The sequence below is a fragment of the Phyllopteryx taeniolatus genome, chromosome 3 (assembly GCF_024500385.1).
Source record: "Phyllopteryx taeniolatus isolate TA_2022b chromosome 3, UOR_Ptae_1.2, whole genome shotgun sequence".
In the NCBI taxonomy this organism is placed as follows: Eukaryota; Metazoa; Chordata; class Actinopteri; order Syngnathiformes; family Syngnathidae; genus Phyllopteryx; species Phyllopteryx taeniolatus.
The window spans coordinates 10,988,217-11,010,436 of NC_084504.1; the positions used below are offsets into that span (position 1 = coordinate 10,988,217).

General features: G+C 41.7%; 1 protein-coding gene and 1 long non-coding RNA gene across 4 annotated transcripts; one reads left to right on the forward strand and one right to left on the reverse strand.

The window, feature by feature from the left end:
- Positions 1-8,920: 8,920 nt before the first annotated feature.
- On the forward strand, positions 8,921-21,546 carry cfap157 (cilia and flagella associated protein 157). 3 transcript variants are annotated; one of them, XR_009787933.1, is made up of 6 exons: positions 8,921-9,324; positions 14,305-14,573; positions 14,712-14,835; positions 14,908-15,154; positions 16,650-19,180; positions 19,372-21,546. XR_009787933.1 is itself a non-coding variant. In XM_061769262.1 (5 exons), the coding sequence occupies exons 1-5, from the start codon at positions 9,242-9,244 to the stop codon at positions 16,650-16,652; spliced, it is 726 nt and encodes a 241-aa protein (XP_061625246.1). In that variant the 5' UTR covers positions 8,921-9,241; the 3' UTR covers positions 16,653-21,546. The 3 variants fall into 3 exon arrangements, 2 of the variants coding, with proteins under 2 accessions (XP_061625246.1, XP_061625245.1); XM_061769262.1 differs by having other exon boundaries at positions 16,650-21,546; XM_061769261.1 differs by lacking the exons at positions 16,650-19,180; positions 19,372-21,546 and having other exon boundaries at positions 14,908-16,061.
- LOC133475837 (uncharacterized) lies at positions 11,040-14,849 on the reverse strand. Its single transcript, XR_009787935.1, has 4 exons — positions 14,678-14,849; positions 14,402-14,548; positions 11,973-12,084; positions 11,040-11,892 (listed from the first exon to the last, which is right to left on the reverse strand). It is a non-coding gene; the product is annotated as an uncharacterized LOC133475837 (long non-coding RNA).
- Positions 21,547-22,220: the final 674 nt, after the last annotated feature.

Genomic DNA, 22,220 nt, shown 5'->3' on the forward strand with positions numbered 1-22,220 from the left:
CAAAATTATTAAAGCACACAAAGTAATGCATAACAAGATATGTTGTCTTTAAAGAAAAGCAGACGTGAATCATTTCTTGACATGAGTAAGCAGCGCGATCACGTTTCCATAAGGGGAACTTTTTATTTCCGCAGCTGGGAGATGAAAGACCTGCTAAGAGGGGGGGCTTTGAGACCACCTTGAGCAGGAAAAAAAGGGAAAAATCTCTTGTGTGAATCACATTGAGATCCTTTGTGTAATTACAAGTGCGAATAAGAGCACGCTGACGCTCAGCTTTCATGAGCACGCTTGAAAAGGGCCGCAGCAAGACGTCAAACCTTTAAAACCTTACAATAGAATACAATAAGCCTTCATTAGTCCCGCAAAGGGTACAATTCCCAATTCCAAAAAGACTCAGGAAGTTGGACATTTTGGTTTAAGGAGCAAAAAAGAAAAAAAAAAAAACAATAATTAAAATAAATAAATAAATTCAGCCCCCAGACAGTTTCACTTAGAAACATGAAATTTGGTAGACATGTCCACCATGAGTAGAACCACAAAAAAAGTCTCAAGATGCCATGATTGAAAAGACATAGGAAGTCAACCATTTTGGTTTGAAGCAGCCATTTTAGGATCATTTGGGTTGTTTCCAGGTATCTTACTCCTACTCTTACAGAATTTGTCCGATTGCTACCAAACTTACTCGTATTTTACAGGTCCCATATTTTGGCTATTTAGACATCCATAGAATGACTCTTTAACATGGACTTAGTATACAAGTGTCAATTTCATTTATAAAACACCTTGCTTTTGTCATACAAATGTCCAGAAAAGGTCCCTCTGACAGCTACTTCTGTTTGACCCAGTTTTGTATCCTCTGTGCCCATATTTGGCTGAGACTGCCCCCTTGACTCTGACCGGTTGCCTCCGTGTAGAAGACCCACTTGTGAGAGCACACGTTTGTTATGTTTACAGCGCTGGCTCGGGAGTGGAAAGGAAGGCAGAGATCTTCGGTAGTGACGTAGCTAAGCTAGAGAAATTCAAATGACCCGATTTCAGGCCCCTTGGCAGGAAAACGTCTGGAACTCAGGAATGCGTGGACGATTTTATTCATTTCACATGTTTATTGAGGCATTTTAGAAACAATATTACTTCCCAAATACTAGAAAAAGTTGGTTTGGAAAATATGTCCCCTTTAAATCCCCTTTTCCCATTGCAATGAATTTAAATGCCATTAATCTGTTCCAGCCCCCCCAAAAACGCCACTATGTTTTTATCACTTGTCTTTAATAAAGATACTGTATTGTATAAACACATAATAAAAATGTAATTACTCTACCTTGGGACAAGCCAAGTCACAAAAACAACAACATCTGTAGTGTTGGATGTGTGCCTTCAAGGGTCGTGGCCTAATAAGTGACATCAGGAAAATGCCTGGTTAGTCTGCGTGTCAGCATCTATGTGTGAGTTGTGGCCTACAGCAGCTCCTTGAGAGTGTTATCATTTTGCACTTTTGTGCTTGACTGTTTATCAAATTCAATCAATGGCTGAAAGTGACTGAGCAACTGTTGCGCTCCTTTTACCCCCCACTTCATTCGTCTGACGGCATACCTGAAGCATGCTGGTATCGTTAACTCAAACAAGCGACGACTTGTAACCCGAGAAACGTGTAAGTTGGAGCAGTACTGTGCAAAGTATATATGAATTAATGATATATCGGCACTTGTGTGCAGACTACAGTTGGTCGTGAAGTCGTTTATGACAACTCCAGCCGGCGGCTAAGGTCAGATTAGCGGTCACAACAGAACAGTCATGTATCAAACTCAAAAGTCCAAAGTGATTCACGTAGCACCGCGCTGCTCAATGTCACAACGTAATCATACACATGCATGGCACACATAGGTTCCACTACTTCTTTTTACGAGGCCGTGGAAGCGTTCCAGCACGCGACAGAGAATTTCAATTAAGAGAGAAGCCAGCCTCGGCGCCGGGTTGCGAGCGGCTGCCAAATACAGTAAATCTGGAATGACGTGACTCGGACTCACTGACAAGGAAGCCGGAACGAGAAACAAAGCAGAAGCCGGGAGGATGCAACAGAGATCCGGTTTGGAAGTAAATGCTAACAGCTTGGAAAACCTACTCATTAAAAATGCACTTCCAACAATGTCCAATAGGTTCCAGAAGCCTGTTTGACATACCAAAATGAAATTTGGTATCCATTAGAATTAAACATGAAAGTCTAATAAGTAGAACCCCCCTGGAATTGTTTGAAAATTCAGCCCCTGAAGACAGTTTGACTTGGTAGACATGCCTATAATGCGTAGACTCACAAAAAAGTCTCAAGATACCATCCCTGGAAAGACAAAGGAAGGCTGTTATTTTTATCTATGATAGTCATCATTTCAGCATAAAATACAAATGCATAATAATAACCCCCCTGGAATTGTTTGAAAATTCAGCCCCCGAAGCTTGTTTGACTCGGCAACATGAAATTTGGTAGGCATGTCGGTCATGAGTAGTAAAAAAGTAAAAAAGTCTCTAGAAACAATGGTGGAAAAGACACAGTAAGCCAGACATTTTGGTTCGAAGTGGCCTTTTCCGGCAAAAAAGGCGAATATAACTCAACTCCAACAATTTTTTTTTTTTTTAAATTAAGCCCCTGATGATAGCTTTCACTATCATATCTGGAAGCAATGTTTATCGTGAGTAGACATGAAAAAAAAGTCTCAAGAAGCAAAGCCCAAAATGATACAGGAAGTCAGCCATTTTGGTTCAAAGTGCCATTTTAAGCATGAAATTCTGATACATTAACAGCAACTTAAAAAAAAAAAAAATTTAGCCCCTGAAGCCAGTTTCATTCAAGATTGAAATTTGGTAGGCATGTCTCTCGTGAGTAGACCAACCAAAACAAAACATAAAACTTTAACAACTTCAAAAAACGCTTGAAAAGACACAGGAGGTCAGCCATTTTGGTTTGAAGCACCCATTTTGGGGTCATTTCAGTCATTTCCAGTCCTCCTTAAAGGGGAAGGAAACATTACATTTTGGTGGGGCAAGAATATGTTGTATGTGTCCACACTAGTCTAAACAGAGTATTCTGATTAACATTGCATTCGTGGAATAATAATTAAACAGATAAATTCATCAATTTTGACCGCCAAGTTGGGCAATATCACCTTCTGCTGTCGAGTGAAATTAACGTCACTTGCGCTTGAATTACGCACGTCACCTGACCACACCCGGAAATCAGGATGGTGAGCTCCCCGTGTATGGTGCAATAACTTCCAGAACTACGGATCGATGACATGATGGTTTGAAACCAAACTTGCTAGAATATTGTTCAAACCATCATACTCTTAGATATTTGTATTTTTTTTTTTGTCCAATTGCGATCGAAATTTTAACTATGTATACCAGACAGATGGACGACAACAAATTGTGATGCGTTTGGGTTATGGTCATTGTGTGTGGGTGGAGCATGGCAGCAAAGTTTGAGGACTCAATAAAACAAGAAACACAAACTGCAATATTTCTTTTTTAAATTCAGACCTCAAAGACAGTGACCAACCTACATGAAATTTGGTCGGCATATCTATCACAAGAAAACGTACAAAAAGCCATACTAGAAAAGAAAGTCTGTCATTTTGCTTAAAAGTGGCCATTTTAGGGTCATTTTGGTCGTTTCCAGGGGTTTTTCAAACATGGTCTATTCTTGAGATTTTGTCCATTACCAAGTTTGAACCTCATGTACTCAAAAAATTGCTTGGATTAATTTTGATTGTGGCGGCACGTTGGCCGACTGGTTAGAGTGTCAGCCTCACAGTTCTGAGGAGCGGGGTTCAATCCCCAGTCCCTGCCTGTGTGGAGTTTGCATGTTCTCCCCGTGCCTGCGTGGGTTTTCTCCAGGCACTCGGACAAACTCCACACAGGCGGGGCCAGGGATTGAACCCGGGTCCTCAGAACTGTGAGGCTGACGCTCTAACCAGTCCTCCACCGTGCCGCTAACAAAGTACCAATAAGATAATAATATTTACATAGCAAGACGCAGTTGTTTTCTTCGCCATGAGCACCATTTTTATTGCATTTATTTCTTTGGCAAATGTCAATTCAAAAGTATTGAAATATGGTGTGTTCATGAGGAAGGATGCCAACTAGCTAACGTTCAAACCCATTTTTAAAACAAATCTGTTTTCTTTTTGTTACAGCTGTTCACGTGGTTTTAAATAATAATAATAACTTCCTTTGTTTAACCAGGTAAGGCAATTGTGAACAGTTTCAGATTTATAATGCCGACCTTGAGGTAATTTAGGTTTCAGTGTCTTGCCCAAGGATACTTTGACTGCGGACAGTCAGAGTCGGGCTCCGAACGACCAACTCTTCGGTCAGCACTACCAACTGAGCCAGAGCTGCCGCCGTTTTAAAATGGCAGCCTACATATTTTATTAATGTTTCCAATGTGGGCTGAATAAAAGAGTAACTTATCTTACATCAGAGTCCTGCATGAACGTGACACGGCTGAACCGACCCGCATCCGCTAAAAGACGACAACGACGATAAGAATCAATGACGATAACATCAACGACGACGTCATGCGCAGCAAACGGCAAAAAAAGTTGCCTAGGTTACTTTTATTTCCAACATCTACATTATCGATAAGGTTTATAACATCACACATAGCAGAAGTTGGAACATTTCGGACCAGGAAATGAAGAAAGGCAAGAATGTTAAGATGCTAACGCTAGCCTCCAGGAAGTGAGTCGAAATAAAACACATATTGAGAGATGACTTCAAGAATTCCGATCCGATAGCTGAGATTGAGGACCAAAAAGATTGGATTCAGTGTGGTTTACATTGTTTACACAATAGCAAAAATTGGCTCAGAAACACATTTGAAAAACAATTCAGCCCCCGAAGTCAGTTTCACTTATAAGCAACATGTTATTAGAAATGTCTATCATGGCTAGACCAACAAAAAATCCCACCAAGTCACACTAGAAAAGACAGGAAGTCCTCCATTTTGGTTAAAAGTGGACATTTTAAGGAGAAATTTCCAGAGATAATTTTTGTTTTAGGGATAATTCAGCCCCTGAAGCCTGTTTGATTTAGCAACATAAAATATGGTTGGCATGTCTATCGTCTGTTGACCCACAAAGAAGCCATGCTCGAAAACACACAGGTGTACCATTTTGTTTTGAAGTCTACATTTTAGGGTTAGGGTTCTCAAGATCCTTCAAGAAAAACTTCCAGTCTTGCAAGCACCCCTTGAAATGTCTTGGAAATGTAGCAACATGTCATTTGGCGGAGATGTCTATCATGACTAGACCCACTAAACAATCTCAGGAAGCATTCACTGAAAAGACAGGTCGGCATCCATTTTGGTTTCAAGTGACCATTTCAGTCATTTTGGCCATTTCCGGGGGTCCTTCATAGAAGAACTTGCCCAAGAGATTTTCCACCCATCCATTTTGTGTACCGCTTATCCTCACTAGGGTCATGGGCGGGCTGGAGCCTATCCTAGCTATCTTCGGGCGAGAGGCGGGGTACACCCTGAACTGGTCGCCAGCCAATCGCAGGGCACATATAAACAAACAACCATTTGTACTCACATTCACAACTATGGGCATTTTAGATTCTTCAATCAATTCACCACGCATGTTTTGGGGATGTGGGAAGAAACCGGAGTACCCGGAGAAAACCCACGCAGGCACGGGGAAAACATGCAAACTCCACACGGGTGACGCCGGGATTTGAATCCCAGAACTGTGAGGCAGATGTGCTAACCAGTCGTCCACCGTGCCACCTTTGTGGGAATCCTTTCATATTAAATGAGCTCAACAGTGGCGGAATCAAACTTCCTGTTTTCAGGAAGCATCACAATCTTTTTTTGTTGATGTCAGTGTAGTTTTTTTTGCAAACAAAAAGCATGTGTGCATGTGTTTTAATGGGAAGCAGACGTCAGGATTTGTGCGTGTGCATGTGTGTGCGTGTGTGTGTGTGTGTAAGCTTTAAAGGGTGTCCTCGGCTTCTGATGGGACCTTGCTTGACCGCTCACCACTGCACGCGAGTTAATGAGGTGGCGGCGTTAAATTCAGAACATCAAAGCGACGTCGGTTTACTTCCTGATGGTTATCGTGCGGTCACTGACGATGATTTGTTAGCTTGTTTTTCTGCCGACTGTCCAGAAATCAGAGCTATGTAGCAAGAGCTGGCTTTCATTAGCCAAGGTCTTTCAACAAAGAACCCAGAAAAGCAGGATATAGTCATGAAACTATATTGCGGTTCATGGCAGATTTTTTAGCGATCATTTTTAATGGGTTTTTACAATATACAAGTAAGTCAGAATTTAGAGTTAGTAGTACTATGTAGTAGTGAGTATTACTGGAAGACATTACAGCATATTTTAGAGCAAGAGGCAGAAAAGGTCCCCTACTAAGGTGGAGTAGTTGTTGTTTTTACCACAGAGCAGAGAGAATATATGCCCGTGAGTATTGCTGTATGTTCTGCTTGTATGTATTGCTGCTCCGTGTGTGTAAAGTAGCATTTGTTTGAAGGTTTATTATTACATGTACTAGGGCTCTTCAGGAATGGGTGGTGACTCTAATTAGCATTCGAATCCACCCAAAAAAATTTGAATCAGAATTTTAGGATTTCAATCACATCGATTTATAGAATAACTTACTCCAGTGGAACCTCGATTTAACAGACCCCGATGTAATGGATATCAGATGTAACAGATAGAAAATAGCGTGCATTTGCCACTCAAACCACCCTTGACAAAGTCTGTTAGTTCCAGAAATGGCCGCTGTTGTTTACTGCCACTGTGGCGCAATTAATAGGCAGAGACTGGGACTTCCGGGTTGTGCCGTCTTGTCACAGATATACAGTATGAAGGCTAGCCCCCGCTAACAGACATGCTTAACGTGGCAGCCATGTTAGCAGGGGCGACGGTCCATTAAATGTAATCCAAGGAAATTCGCTTAGCATTGCCGTAGGCATGCAGATCACGTACAGTATCTACCTATTCACATTTATGGCTGTTGCTTACTGGAGCAAGTGATCGAGCGCTCGTCGTGTAGTACAGTATGCTCGATGACGTTGTGCACTCATCTCTGGAACGTGCAATTTTTTGTACAGTATACTATAGGTTTTTGTCAAGCCCTTCTCAATGGCAACCAGTCGTAATAAAGGAAGCGTGCCAATCTCACGGCTCGTGAAAGTGCCACTCGACTCGCCCCCACAACATAGTTCTACCAGCTGCACGTCATTATCAACCCCGCCCCCCCCCCCCCCCCCCCCCCCCCTCCCATGTACCAGGGAGGTATGTTTGGAAAAACTTTTCAAACATTTTCAAGCTTTTTTATATGTACAGGGCCACAAAAATCTTGCACTGTACGGATGTTTGTAGGCCACAAAAAAATATATTTTAACGGACAATCAGCTGTAACGGACGACACGCCACCCCCACCCCACTCACTTTGCAGTAAAGGGCAGTTAGCTCAGCTTTGTTGAGGGAGCCCTGGTGCGTCTCCCCAGTCCTGCCGCTTGTCCGAGCCACCATAGGCGCAGCAACAATATTTACGGTATTAAATATATCCATGTGTTTGGACAACACAAATTTTAGAGTCAGCTGGGATAGGCTCCAGCTCACCCGCAACCCTACCGATAAGCTTTACAGAAATGAATTAATTGAATGATTAGGTACACTAGAGGAAACATGTTTACAATCCACCAAAAAAGTGGGGTATGGGTGCTGTAGGGGTTTAATCAAGGGGTCATTCAGAGCATGGGCGCGGGCCACATGGTCCCCCAGTTCCCCATACCGGTTCTACTTCAAAAGCTGTGCTGATCTAGAACCCAAAAACGATGCAACGCTACTATCTACAGGGATCTTTTAGTCATTACAGTAATTTACAAACCTAAAATTTCACATACAAGCTGGGTGAGACCCTGTTCCACACTTACCTGTAAACGGTTGGATTCCAGTTGACGAATATAAACGTCCACAGCAGTGAATGAGTTAATTGTCTTTTGTTTTATGCGCCAGTTGTACAGTTGTACGATTAAGTCTTCTTTTCATTTCCTCAGTGTTGTACAATAGTCTCCCATTACTTGACAGCGAAAGAGAACAGGTGTTAAGAAAAACTAAAAAGTGTGTTATAATAAGTTAGTGTGTTTTATTACATTTAAACATATTTAAGGCTGGTGCGAGGGGTAGATTGCTAGCTTTTCTATCGTTTGTTTTTAGCTTCTAAGCTTTTTTTTTCTGTTAAGATAGCCTCCACGTTAGCACGCTCATTGATAAGTATTAACATTTTAAGAAAGTTAGCTAGTTAATTTTTTTGCCATTTAGCCTAAAATCTATTCAACTTGTTTTAGTGCTTGACAAGTGATTAGTATTTGCAATGCTAATTTGTGATAATCCCTTTCTATTGATTCCTTGGATCATAGTTAAACTAGCTAGCTAGTGAGCTTTTTTCTTTTCTTTTTACTTTTAAGCTTTTTTTTTTTATCTGTTAAGATAGCCTCTGTGCTAGCCAAGAGCATTATTTAGGATGAGCATTGGTATAATTTTGTCACCAATTTCAAGCATACATACATTAATAAACGAATACATGAAGAAATAAATACATTATAAAATAAATTATGTATAAATTTCATGATGACATTCATAACAGAGTCATAAACTGGCTGACAAGAAATAACAGAGTTGATATGATCCATGTGTAATTGAATACCTCTGACCTCTGACGTATGTTCTGGAATAATCCACAAATTAGATTGTATGTCAAAGATGACGATATTATACCCAATAAATGCTTATGTTGTATTTGTCAAGTTAATAATTCATTCTGTGTCTGTTTATCGACTCCTTTTGTCACTCTTCCTCCCCCTGACGCGGTCAGGGACTTCTTCGTGGATGTAAACACCACTCATCAAGAAAAGGAAGAAGAGTCAGGCCGCCACCTGGTGGCCGTTGTCAGCAGTGCAAGCAAAACGCGTTGGCAAAGCAGACCTCCTCTGACTGACGACATCACGTCTCTTGTTCAAAGCAGTGAAGTCACATCCCAGTCTGACGTGAGGAGGAAAAAGTGGTGCTGTAATTCAATTAAAAAACGCGACCAAGCCGAGTCTCCGGTAAAATTAGAGTTTTACGGGAGGTGGCAGAATGATACCTACCTCCCTGTCACAGCTTGAGTTCTCATATTTAGAAAAGAATTAATTTAAAAAAGTACAACTGACTTAAAAAAACAAGAAGTTCACCATGGCGGCTGAACTCGCCGAGCTTTTGGACACGGACAAGTTGTATCTAACACAAATACGATATCTGGAGGAGCAGCTGGAGAAGTAAGTCATTATTAGACAACAATGCTAGTAGGTACACTATCGGTCAAAAGTTTTAGAACACCCCAATTTGTCCAGCTTTTTGTAAAAATTGAAATTCATGCTGTCCAATTGCTCATATTACTCTGAAATGAATGCACAGAATAAATAAATTATTCAAGTTACAAAATAAACCATGGCATCTACAAACAAAAATGTCTTCTAAACCTTTGACTCATTAAAGTAGCCATCTTGGGCAGATACAAGAGCTGAACACACTTGTGGCATTATCTCTTAAATGGAAATCAAATATTCTCTGTTGTGGAAGTTCCCATAACTGTGGCACTTACAAGTTGTGTTGCTTTCACTCTTTTGTCCAGTTTGAAGTAAGTCTGGAGACTGCCTTTTGAATGGTCAAAACTTTTAGAACAAGCCAATCTTTTCCATCCATCCATTATCTGAGCCGCTTATCCTCACAAGGGTCGTGGGAGCACTGGAGCCTATCCCAGCTATCTTCGGGCAGGAGGCGGGGTACGCCCTGAACTGGTTGCCAGCCAATCGCAGGGCACATATAAACAAACGACCATTCGCACTCACATTCACACCTACGGGCAATTTTGTTCAATTAACCTACTATGCATGTTTTTGGGATGTGGGAGGAAACCGGAGTGCCCGGAGAAAACCCACGCAGGCACGGGGAGAACATGCAAACGCCACACAGGCAGGGCCGGGGGATTGATCCCCAGTCCTCAGAACTGTGAGGCAGACGCTCTAACCAGTCGTTCACCGTGCCGCCGGCAAGGTTACCCAAAACTGAAAATAATATGCATTTCAGAATTATACAAAAAACGCACAATCAAAAGACTTTAAACTGGAAAAAAAGAGTGCAAGCAAAATTCATTCAACATTAATATACTGTAGATTATTCTCCCAAAAGTATTGGGAATCATTTGGATATTTTATTTTTTTTCAAAAGAAAGACATGCCTTTATGGTCTTTTTGGTCAGCAGTGGTTTTGGCCTTGGAACTCTGCCGTGGATGCCATTTTTGCCAACACTGACTGATCCAATATCAGCAATAATCATACATCATGCTTATTTTGTTGTATGGAATGTTAGGAAAGGCTTGAAGAAGTGATAATAGAGAACAATAATCAGCAACAGCAGTTATGAGAAATACTGACCTAGTTTGGGTGACATAAAGTAACTTTAAAAATAAGAATGTACTACAATTGAATAAAATAAATAAAAATTATACTAGGAAATCCTGAAAAATAACTTCAGTAAATCCAATAAAAAATATATAGATTTAAATTGCAACATGACCACTGCTTAACTTAAACATGAGCATATTCAACATTTGAATAGATTAAATAAAAAATAAATTAGAAAACAATGATAAATAATCTCAATTAAATAATAAATATAACTTTTAAAGTGCAAAATAACAAATTTCAATTCAGTTATTTTTTTTAACTCTCAGTATACGGTGGGAACATTTGTTTTCTTTACACGTGCAGCAATACACTTGATCTTGTTGATGCAACTGCGGTTGTTTTATTGAAAATGCTGTCACGTTTATTTGTATAGCCCTTAATCACAAGTCTCAAAGGGCTTCACAGGCCCACAGTTGGCAATGATTGAAGACAACCCATGATTTAAACACACAACCCCCCCTCTCCCGCTACCCCCCCCCCCCCCCCCACCCCAAAAAAAAATATTTTTTACAAAAGGAGAGAGTTAAGTCAAATATAACATTGAGATTGTTTTGCTGACTCACTTTGGGTAATGGTGCTTTTGTCAAAACTCAGAGTGGGGTTCCGAAACAAGCAGCTATATTTAGCAGGGCCAATAATCAACAGTTTAGTTTTCTCACGGTTAAGGAGCAAAACATTACAGGACATCCACTGTTTAATCACACACAACTCCAGATTAGAGCAATCGTGTGGCATAGTTTTAATGGCATGTATAGCTGAGTATTGTCGGCATAACAGTGAAAGCTAATCTTATATTTGCGTATGATACCGCCAAGTGGCAACATATAGATACTGAACAAAAGAGGGCCAAGTACCGATCCCTGCGGGACTTCACAAGTGACATTATAATACTCAGAGGTCACATTGCCATGAATTACATTGTGCGTCCTTCCCGAGAGATAAGATCTAGACCAAGAAAGTGCTGGGCCTGTAATACCGAGACGCATTTCAAGGCGATCTAGTAGTATCTTGTGATCACCGGTATCAAAGGCAGTGGTGAGGTTCAACTTATAATAGTATTGAAGAGGTGTCAGAATCCACAGCTAGTATGAGATCATTCGTCACTTTTGCAAGGGCGATTTCAGTAGAGTTGTCTGTCCTGAATCCGGACTGAAGTCTCACGATGCAATGGTGTTAATTTTAACTGGACCCAGAAGCAGGCGGAGGCTGAAATAGTTTGGAGAAAGGTTTATTGTGATGGGAGTCGGAGGTGGATCCTTGAGGCGTACTGGCGGGTCGTCGAGACAGGGAGCGTGCGGCAGGCGGTGGCGTGAGCAGGTGGATGGCTTGGGGGCATGGTGGAAGAGGTCAGCAAGGCGGGGAATACAGAAGGAGCACTGAGCACAAGGAAGAACATGGAGGTCAGAAATATTGCGAAGACTGGCGTAGTTTACGTGTAAGTTGAGAGCCGTTGTACCATGGGTGAATGTTAATACTGTGACAATGGAGTCTTGGATCTGGTAGGCTTAAATGCAGGTGATGATGGAGGCAGATTAACAATAGGCGTGTGGCCGAGTTAGTGCTGATTACTGGGGAGAGAGAGAAAGAGAGAGAGAGTTCCAACAAAGGAACTGCACGGCACAGCTCATGACATGAAGTTCAAATAGATTGCTAGAGACACAGTGATAATTAAGCTGTTGTATTACAATTTTTTCAAGAATATTTGAAATAAATTGGAGAGTTGACCCCGGCCTATAATTGCAAAGACTCAGGGTCAAGGTTGGGTCTTCTGAGTGAGGGTCGAATAACAGCTGTCTTGAAAGCTATAGGTACAGCGCTGGAGGAGAGTGATAAATTTATATCTAAGATTGAAGGTCCTAAGATTAAGAGTTTCGCAAGAAGAGGGACGAGCAAGCAGGTTGTCTATTTTGCTGCACTAATGCGTTTTGTGAGTATATCAAGGGATACGTCCTCAAAAAGAGGATAGATGGACGGGTATCCACAATGGTGCTCACATTAGTCTCAGTGATCAAAGAAATCAACCAAATCTCAATTATTAACGTTATTATGGGTCGTTTCATGCATTAATTGCACAAAACAAAAAGTATCAATTATTGTCTGAAACGCTGCACGAAGAGGTTCTGACGGGGAATTCAGATGATTATTAAAGTCACCCATTATTAATATATTGTCTGCGTGGGTCATCAAGTCAGCAATAAATTCTGAGAATTCATCTAAAAAGCCAGTGTAAGGGACTGAGGCAGTAGATAACTCCAAGATAGAACGGCAATAGTATTGTACATCGCATAACGAGAGCCTCGAATGTTTTAAAGTTGATGATTGGGCTAGTGCAAAGGTTGAAAATGGATTCAAAGATGAGGGCGACACCCCCTCCCTTAATAGGATGCACAACATCTGAATACACAAAGTTTTGGAGAGATGCCTCATTAAGTGGTAAGAACACATTTGGTTCTAACCAAATTTCCCACAGACCAATCATATTAAGATCATGGTCTCTGATAAAATCATTGACTAACAAAGCTTTTGAGGAAAGTGATCTAATATTCATAAGACCGATTTTCATTAAAGTCGGCTGATCAGTGCTATTTGCCCCCAATTAGCATTAGCATTCGACATGTTAGCATTTTTTTTATCTTAAAAGCTGTTAATTGTAGGCAACAAATATTCACCTTTTATTTTTTTCTGCTTAAGAGCCATTAAATGCACGCAAAAAAAAAATCCTTAAAAGGCTACGTTTACAGCTAGTAGCCATCACGCTAGCCTCAGAAAAGTAATTAGCATTAGACATGTTAGTTTGGGCTGGTGCAGTAGCCGAATGGTTAGCACGGTGGCCGACTGGTTAGCACGCCTGCCTCACTGTTCTGAGGACATGGGGTCAAATCTGGCCTCGCCTGTGTGGAGTTTGCATGTTCTCCCAGTGCCTGCATGGCACATTCCAAGAACATGCATAGTAGGTTAACTGACGACTCAAAATTGTCCATAGGTATGAATGTGAGTGCGAATGGATGTTGTCTATGTGTGCTCTGCGATTGGCTGGTGACCAGTTCAGGGTGTAACCCACCTCTCACCCAGAGTCAGCTGAGATAGGCGGCAGCACGCCCACGATCCTAGTGAGGATAAGCGGTATGGAAAATGGATGGATGTTAGTTCGTCTTTTTTTTTAAGATTAAAAGCTGTTAAATGTTGGTAACAAGTACAGAAAACGCTACATTTATAGGTAGTAGCCTTCATGTAAGCCACAGCACTAATTAGCATTAGCATTAGTATTGTTTTAGCTAGGCGGCACGGTGGCCGACTGGTTAGAGCGTCAGCCTCACAGTTCTGAGGACCCGGGTTCAATCCCCGGCCCCGCCTGTGTGGAGTTTGCATGTTCTCCCCGTGCCTGCGTGGGTTTTCTCCGGGCACTCCGGTTTCCTCCCACATCCCAAAAACATGCATGAATTGGAGACTCTAAATTGCCCGTAGGCATGACTGTGAGTGCGAATGGTTGTTTGTTCCTATGTGCCCTGCAATTGGCTGGCAACCAGTTCAGGGTGTACCCCGCCTCCTGCCCGATGATACCTGGGATAGGCTCCAGCACACCCGCGACCCTAGTGAGGAGAAGCGGCTCAGAAAATGGATGGATGGATGGATTGTTTTAGCTATCTAGCTGTTAAGTTTTGGTCCCATTTGTTAGCATGCCTTTGTATATGTGTTTCTCAACCACCTTTGTGTGTATGTTTCACTATCATTGGAGTAAATTTAGTAGTTAGCATGTAGCATGGCGTTAATGTGTTACTTTCTTCCAGGTGCCAGAACAAATGCGAGGAGCTGGAGAACCAGGTGCAGGACCTGCTATACGAGCAGCGGGTGCTGCGCAAGGACAAGGCAGATGTCACGCGCTACCTGAAGCGCTCGCTGGATGCCAAGGACAAGAAGGTGGAGATGCTGATGGAGCAGGTGGAAAGCCAGCAGGAGGCAGCGGAGCGCCAAAAGGAGATCATGGAGCAGCTAGAGGCCACGGTAGAGCAGCTGGAGGCACGCATACAGGAGCTAAATGCGGAGATCAGCACGCAAGGTCAGAGCGCAAAAACATTCTAACTCCGGATACTAACTACGTAAGCAATTATACAAATGGCAAAACTAGCATACAAACTACCGAATGTTGTACAAATGACAAACTTGTTGTTCTATTTCTTCATCTTTCTCCGGGCAGCGGGGAAGCTGGAGGCTCAATCCGAGCAGCTGGTGGCTTTGGAGGAGAAGCTGGTAAAGCAGAAGCAGGACCAGGAGGCTGCCGTCCGCCGCCTGAAGGAGGATGCAGAGCGAGACAAGACCAAGTAACTCCTTCCTCTCCTTCCTTCTTATTCCTCCTTCCCTGCGGAGGAGCGTGAACCTTAATCTCCCGGCAGCATGATTGCTGAGACCATGAGGAACATGGAGGTGGTGTTTGAGGACAAGATGGCCAAGATGCTGCAGCAGGAGCGTGAGCAGAACAGCGAGAAGATGCATCAGTTGCAAAGCATGCTGGGAGAAAACATGACGCTGTGGCAGGAGAAGGACGTGATGCAGAAGAGGGAGCTGGAGCTCTACTGTGAGGTCAGCCGTCTCCAGGAGGAGCTTGTCAAGAAACCCAGACGCAAGCTCAGCCGCAGGAAGGTCAGCACATACTGTACACATACTGTATGTAAATAGGCCTCTTGGGACTAAAACCTTCTCTTGGAACTAGAAGCTTCACTCAGGACTATACCCTTCTCTTGGGATTGGAAGCTTCTATCGGGACTGGAGTCTTTACTTGGGGCGAAAACCATCTTTCGGGACTAGAACCTTCTTTCTCGACCAAAACCTTTTCTGGTGAATAGTATCTTCTTTTGAGACTAGAACCTTCTCTCCAGACGACAACTTTCTATCGGGGCTCGACGCTTCCCTTACAAGAGAACTTTCTCTCCGGGCGATAATCTATTCCCGGGACGAGCTCCTTCTCTTGGGATGAGAACCTCTCGGGACTATAACCCTCTCCGGTGTCTCCTATATTCTATCGAGACTAGAACCTTCTATCAGGACCACAAGGCTCATTTAGGAGTGTAATTTTCACTTAGGAGTAGACACTCCTCTTAAAACCTTCTCTGGTGATTAGTACCTTTTCTCCGGAGTAAATCCTCCCTTGGGACTACAACCTTGTGTCTGGACGAGAAATTTCTCTTGGGATGAGAATTTTCTCTCCGGACGATAATTTTTTCCCAGGACTAGCTCCTTCTTTTTGGAACAGAACCTTCTCTTCAGACTAAAACCTTCTCTGCTTACTTGTACCTTCTCTTTGGACTAGTACCTTCTCTCGGGACTAGAAGCTTCTTTTGGGATTGTAATCTTCACTTGTGAGTAGAGCCTTCTCTCTGAATTAAAACCTTGTTTGGTGACTAGTACCTTCTTTCGAGACTACAAACATCTCTAAGGGATGACAACCTTCTGTTGGGACTACAAGCTCTTTCCGGACATGAACCTCCCTTGGGACTAGCAGCTTCCCTTAGGATTGGAAGGTTCAACTAAACATTCTCACTCTCAAACCTTCTCTGGTGACTAGTATTTTATATAAAAAATACAACCTTCTCTTGGGACTACAACCTTCTCTCCAGACTAGAACCTTCTCGGCAATAAAATCTCTGGTGACCAGTACCTTCTCTCTAGACTAGAACCTTATCTGGGGAAAAGAACCTCTTGACATGAGAACCTTCTCTCAGGACTAAAACCATCTCTTACCTGTGACTACAAACTTCTCTCAAGATGAGAACATTATCTTGGGACTAGAAGCCTCTCTTGGAATTGGAATCTTCATTTAGGATGAAAACATTATCTCGAGAATATAACATTTCTTGAGACTAGAATCTTCTCTCAGGACAATAACCTTCCCTTGGGAAATATTACAACCCCCATTCCAATGAAGTTGGGACGTTGTGTTAAACATAAATAAAAACAGAATACAATGATTTGCAAATCATGTTCAACCTATATTTAATTGAATACACTACAAAGACAAGATATTTAATGTTCAAAGTGATCAACTTTATTGTTTTTAGCAAATAATCATTAACTTAGAATTTTATGGCTGCAACACGTTCCAAAAAAATCCATGTGCATGTCCACTTTGTTTTCACAGTGACCACTCATCTCACACGTTCTCCTTCTGAATCTAAACTGAACTGCCAACCTGCTGGAACAACAACAAAGACCAGATGACCAGCAAGTGTAATGATGTGTCTTGTCCACCGTGACCTCCAGTCAGACAAAGTTGGGAAAGCACTGCACACGTGTTTTCTCGCTGCCTTCCGACTCCTCGGAGGGGCTGTCCCCCAACAAGCTGCAAAACTGTCATGAATCAACTTCATAAACTGTCATGAAAATGACATAAACTATCATAAAACACCAAAAACTGTCAAAGTACATAAACTCTTACAAACGATGTGAACTATCATACAGACTACATAAACTGCCATACACACGACATAAGCCATCATGCAAACTACGAAAACTCGTTCAAACCACAAACCATTATACAAATCACATTAACTCATACAAACTACTAGACCAACTCCATAAACGACAAATTGACATGCAAACCAGTCGGACACCGTGCCAAACTGTACTAATGACACAAACTATACTAGCTCGAGAAATGTATGAACTATCATGCAAACTACGTCAACTAACATAAAACTAATACAGTCATACAAACTAAACCATACAAACTCCATTCTGTACACCGTCAAACAAACCACAAACTACTAATTACATGAACGACCATACCAACTACATAAACCATTCAAACTACACACTGTATAAAGGTACTGTCAAACAAACCACAAAATATGAAAACATACAAATGACAAACTACCATACAAACTACATAGGCCATCATACAAATGGGACACTATAATACAGTTATTAAATTGACGGCTTTAGAAGTCAAATATCCATGTTAACTGGGAAGGCTGGCAGTTACTATAAACTATAATATCTACCAACTACCATACCCTCTACTATATATGACCCTACATGAGACACTACTGAACACTATAACATTACGTGACACCACAACACTACATAAAATGAAACACTAACATGTTCCATAACACAAGTTGATCACACACACTGCATGGTAAGAACATGGTGCCGAGTCATTCTAGCTGAGATTCCAGTTTGACAAACATGAAGATTCCGGAATGTTGCTGAGTTGATGAGTGTTCAGGAATTCAAGCGATAAGACCACAAATCGACTTCTTGTAAGCAAACAACACTAGACAACTCGGCATCATGTGAATGGACAGACACGACACTATGTGACACACTACATAGCCATACTTAGCACTCGATGACACTTCATAACAACATGACACACAACACGACATGATTACATAATGCTAGATGACACAGCTTAACACCACATGATACCAGATACACAAAACAAGATGCCAAACTACATGACACTAAATCACTACATGATGAACCACATGACACAAACATCACTACATGTCAACCGATGACACGCAACATAAGACTAGCTGGCAGTAGATGACGTGGAACTAGATGACAAACTACATAACAGCGCATATTGTATCACTAGACACTACATGTGCTGATCATATAATTAGAATATGAATATTTGAATAATATTTGAATATAATATGAATTTATTTCCGTAATTCCATTCAAAAAAATGTGAAACGTGTCTATTATATTCATTCATTACACATAGACTGATATATTTCAAACATTTATTTCTGTTCATTTTGATCATTATAACTGACAACTAATGAAAATCCCAAATTCAGTATCTCAGAAAATTAGGATATTTCTCAAGACCATCCACTGAGCGAAAAGGGTTACTGCTGAAGCTAATTGCTTGGATTCGTTCTCTTCAAATCAGAGAAATAATACCTGATCAGTATAATACATGCTTGTATATACCCAAACATACAACAAATGTATACCTATACAAACATACTCATGTATACATATATGTACCACCTATGCACACATTTATGTACCTTTATGCGTACACACACATCTGAACCCAAAATCATTATTAAAGAAAAAAAAACTATTCAAAGTTACCTGGCCCTGTGTAAAAAAGTAATCACCGCCTTGTTAAATCAGGAATTAATTGTGGCTAATCACGTTTGGTTAATTTTCACTGATCATAAGCCTGATTACCTCCAGACCTGTTCAATCAAGAAATCACTTAAACAGAATCTGTCCTGACAAAATTAAGTAGGACAAAAGATCTAAAAAAGCTGCAACAAAATGACAAGATCCCCCAAAAATTCAAAAACAGTCAAGAAGGGTTACAAACCCCATTTCTAAAGCTGTAGGATTCCAGCGAACCATAGGAGAGCCATTAACCTCAAATGGAGAAATTATGGAACAGTGGTGAACCTTCCCAGGAGTGGCCAGCCCCAATGGAACAACAATGACTCATCCAGGGGGCTACAAAGGAACTCAGGACAATGTCTAAAGAGCTGCAAGCCTCCTTTGCCTCAGTTAAAGTCAGAGTTCATGGCACAACAGTCAGGAAGAGACTGGGCAAAAATGGCATCCATGAAGACGAAAACCACTGCTGACTTTTGCAAAAAAAATAACATCTGAATGATGACTTTTGGGAGAATATTGTATGGACTGATGAGATGAAAGGTGAGCTTTTTGGAAGGTGTATGTCTCATTACAGCTGGTGTAAACGTAGCATAGCATTTCAGAAAATGAACATCATACCAACAGTCAAACATCATGGTGGTAGTGTGATGGTCTTGTGTTGCTTAGCTTCTTCGGGACCTGGACTACTTACTGTGATTGATGTACTAACCATGAATTCTGCTCTTGAACAGAAAATCCTGAAGGAGAAAGTTCAGCCATCAGTTCGTGACCTCAAGCTGAAACGCACTTGGGTTCTGCAGCAAGATAATGATACAAAACACCAGCAAGTCAACTTCTTAAAAAAAAAAGTTTTTGGAGTGGCCAAATCAAAGTCTGGACTTGAATCCAATTAAAATGCAGTGGCATGACCTTATTAAGGCGTTCATGCTTGAAAACCCTGTTTTTGCTGAATTGAAAAATTTCTGCAAGGAACAGTGGGCCAAAATATGTCCACAGAGATGTGAAAGACTCATTGCCAGAAAGAAAATGTTTGATTTCCGTTCTTCTGAGGATGGCCCAACCAGTTAATAAGTTTAGGGGGCCATTACTTTTTCACACGGGACCAGGTAACGGATTTATTTTTTTCCTTAATAAATGAAATCACCATTTAAAAACAGCATTTTTAAGTTTACTTGGATTATATTTGTCTGATATTTGCATTTGTTTGATCTTAAACAGAGTGCAAAGTAAAATGCCAAAATATAAGAATTTGAGAAGGGGGGCCAATACCTTTTCACAGCACTGTACATATACGCGCACACACACACATTCTCCCCGTGCCTGCGTGGGTTTTCTCCAGGTACACCGGTTTTCTCCCACATCCGCAAAACATGGGTGGTAGGTGGATTGAAGACTCTAAATTGCCCGTCGGTGTGAATGTGAGTGCGAATGGTGGTTTGACTGATGCAAAGTGGAAAAGTGTTCTGTGGTCTGACGAGTCCACATTTCAAATTGTTTTTGGAAATTGTGGACGTCGTGTCCTCCGGGGCATAGAGGAAAAGAACCATCCGGACTGTTATTGACGCTCAAAAGTTCAAAAGCCAGTGACGGTATGGGGCTGTGTTATTGCCAATGGCATGGGTAACTTACACATCTGTGAAGGCACCATTAATGCTGAAAGGTACATACAGGTTTTGGACAAACATATGCTGCCATCCAAGCAACGTCTTTTTCACGGACGCCCCTGCTTATTTCAGCAAGACAATGCCAAACCGCATTCTGCACGTGTTACAACAGCGTGGCTTCGTAGTAAAAGAGTGCGGGTACTAGACTGGCATGCCTGCAGTCCAGACCTGTCTCCCATTGAAAATGTGTGGCACATTATGAAGCGTAAAATACGACAACAGAGACCCTGGACTGTTGAACAGCTGAAGCTGTACACCAAGCAAGAATGGGAAAGAATTCCACATACAAAGATTCAACAATTAGTGTCCTCAGTTCCCAAACGTTTATCGAATGTTGTTAAAAGTAAAAGGTGATGTAACAGTAGTAAACATGACCCGGTCCCAGCTTTTTGGGAAGTTAATGATTATTTGCTAGAAACAATAAAGTTTGCGTGTGTTTGCACCAACCTGGGCGTTCTGGCTCAGCGAGGGTGTGTTGTTGGAGAAGCACCAGCAGAGTGACAGTTTGGTGGCAGAAAGTCGGTCTAACCTTACACCGGCTCAGGCTACGTCTAACTGCCAGCACAGCTGGGCTAATGCGATTTTGGTGAGTTTGACAATTGTGGATGTGTTTGTTTATATTTGCTATATGATTGGCTGGCTGCCCAAAGTCACCTGGGATAGGCTCCAGCACACTCAAGCTCCTGGTGAGAATAAGCGGTACAGAAACTGGATGGATAGATGGGTCGACGACACAAATCGAAACATTGCAGTCTGGACCTTTGCCCTGAGAAATCCTGTGCAACCGGACCCCTCCAAATTTTAATTGAAGATCCCTGGGCTGTGTGATTAAATGAAACTACACGTCACTAGATGACACTAGACTACATGACACACGACACGAATGTGAAAGACACTACACAAATACAAGTAATGCAACATGCCGTCAAATGCTCTATGACCCCAAAATGCAAGAACAACCAATAGTATGCTTTAGTGGGCGGGCTGAAGGACATGACGGACCACACGGAGCACCAATCAGCTGATTTGTGGTTCCAGCCCTGAAACTCATGTTGTGAGAAGTTCATGTTTGGCTCCCAGAAGAATCAGAAGTATTTCCTCCACAAAAACAGCACATCTTTCCTCCTCTTCACTAGTGTGTGTGTGTGTGTGTGTGTGTGTGTGTGTGTGTGTGTGTGTGTGTGTGTGTGTGTGTGTGTGTGTGTGTGTGTGTGTGTGTGTGTGTCTGTCTGTCTGTGAGGGTGTGTGGGTGGGTGGGTCGGTGGTGGGAGCATGTCTACTGAGTGTAATCTGACCAATGTCTCTCGGGTTTTTTTCACAACACTTAACGTTAACTGAAAACACATGACCACATTTTGCCTGCAGGGTGTGACTTTTAGAGGCTGAAATGGGGGAAAAAAACATGTCCAAAAGTCATGTAAGGTACAGTCTAAAAAAAGTTTGTGCGAAAAGAGAATAATGTGTGTAACCAGCAAAACTACAGCACAGTGGAACACTAGAGTTGTCTTCAGCTTTAGTGAAAATCCTCTTGTTCTGTAGTACTCGTGTACAACTTTCAACCACTCAAATACGTCACATGACTTACGCAGGTGAGTTATGTAGATCACGTGACATTCTTACATCACTTGACTTATTTTGCATGGCTCATATACAATAAGTACATAGGTCACGTGACTTAAATATAGGTCACGTGACTTAAATATGCTACATAGATTACGTCGCATGACTTTCACATGCATGACTTACATTGCATGACTTAAATAATGTCACGACACACACGTTAGATAAACTTACATTACAGATAAACTTACATTACTTAGTCAAATGACTTCCATACGTCACATGACATATCAGATGACTTTTTTATGCCACACGACTTGTCTCCCTTGTGACTTATGTACAGCACATGACTAACA

Excerpts from the sequence above, each read along its gene's own strand:
- cfap157 (XM_061769261.1), top strand. The coding sequence starts at position 9,242 with ATGGCGGCTGAACTCGCCGAGCTTTTGGACACGGACAAGTTGTATCTA. Across the intron at positions 9,325-14,304 it reads CTGGAGGAGCAGCTGGAGAA|GTGCCAGAACAAATGCGAGG; the intron begins GTAAGTCATTAT and ends ACTTTCTTCCAG. Across the intron at positions 14,574-14,711 it reads TGCGGAGATCAGCACGCAAG|CGGGGAAGCTGGAGGCTCAA; the intron begins GTCAGAGCGCAA and ends TTCTCCGGGCAG.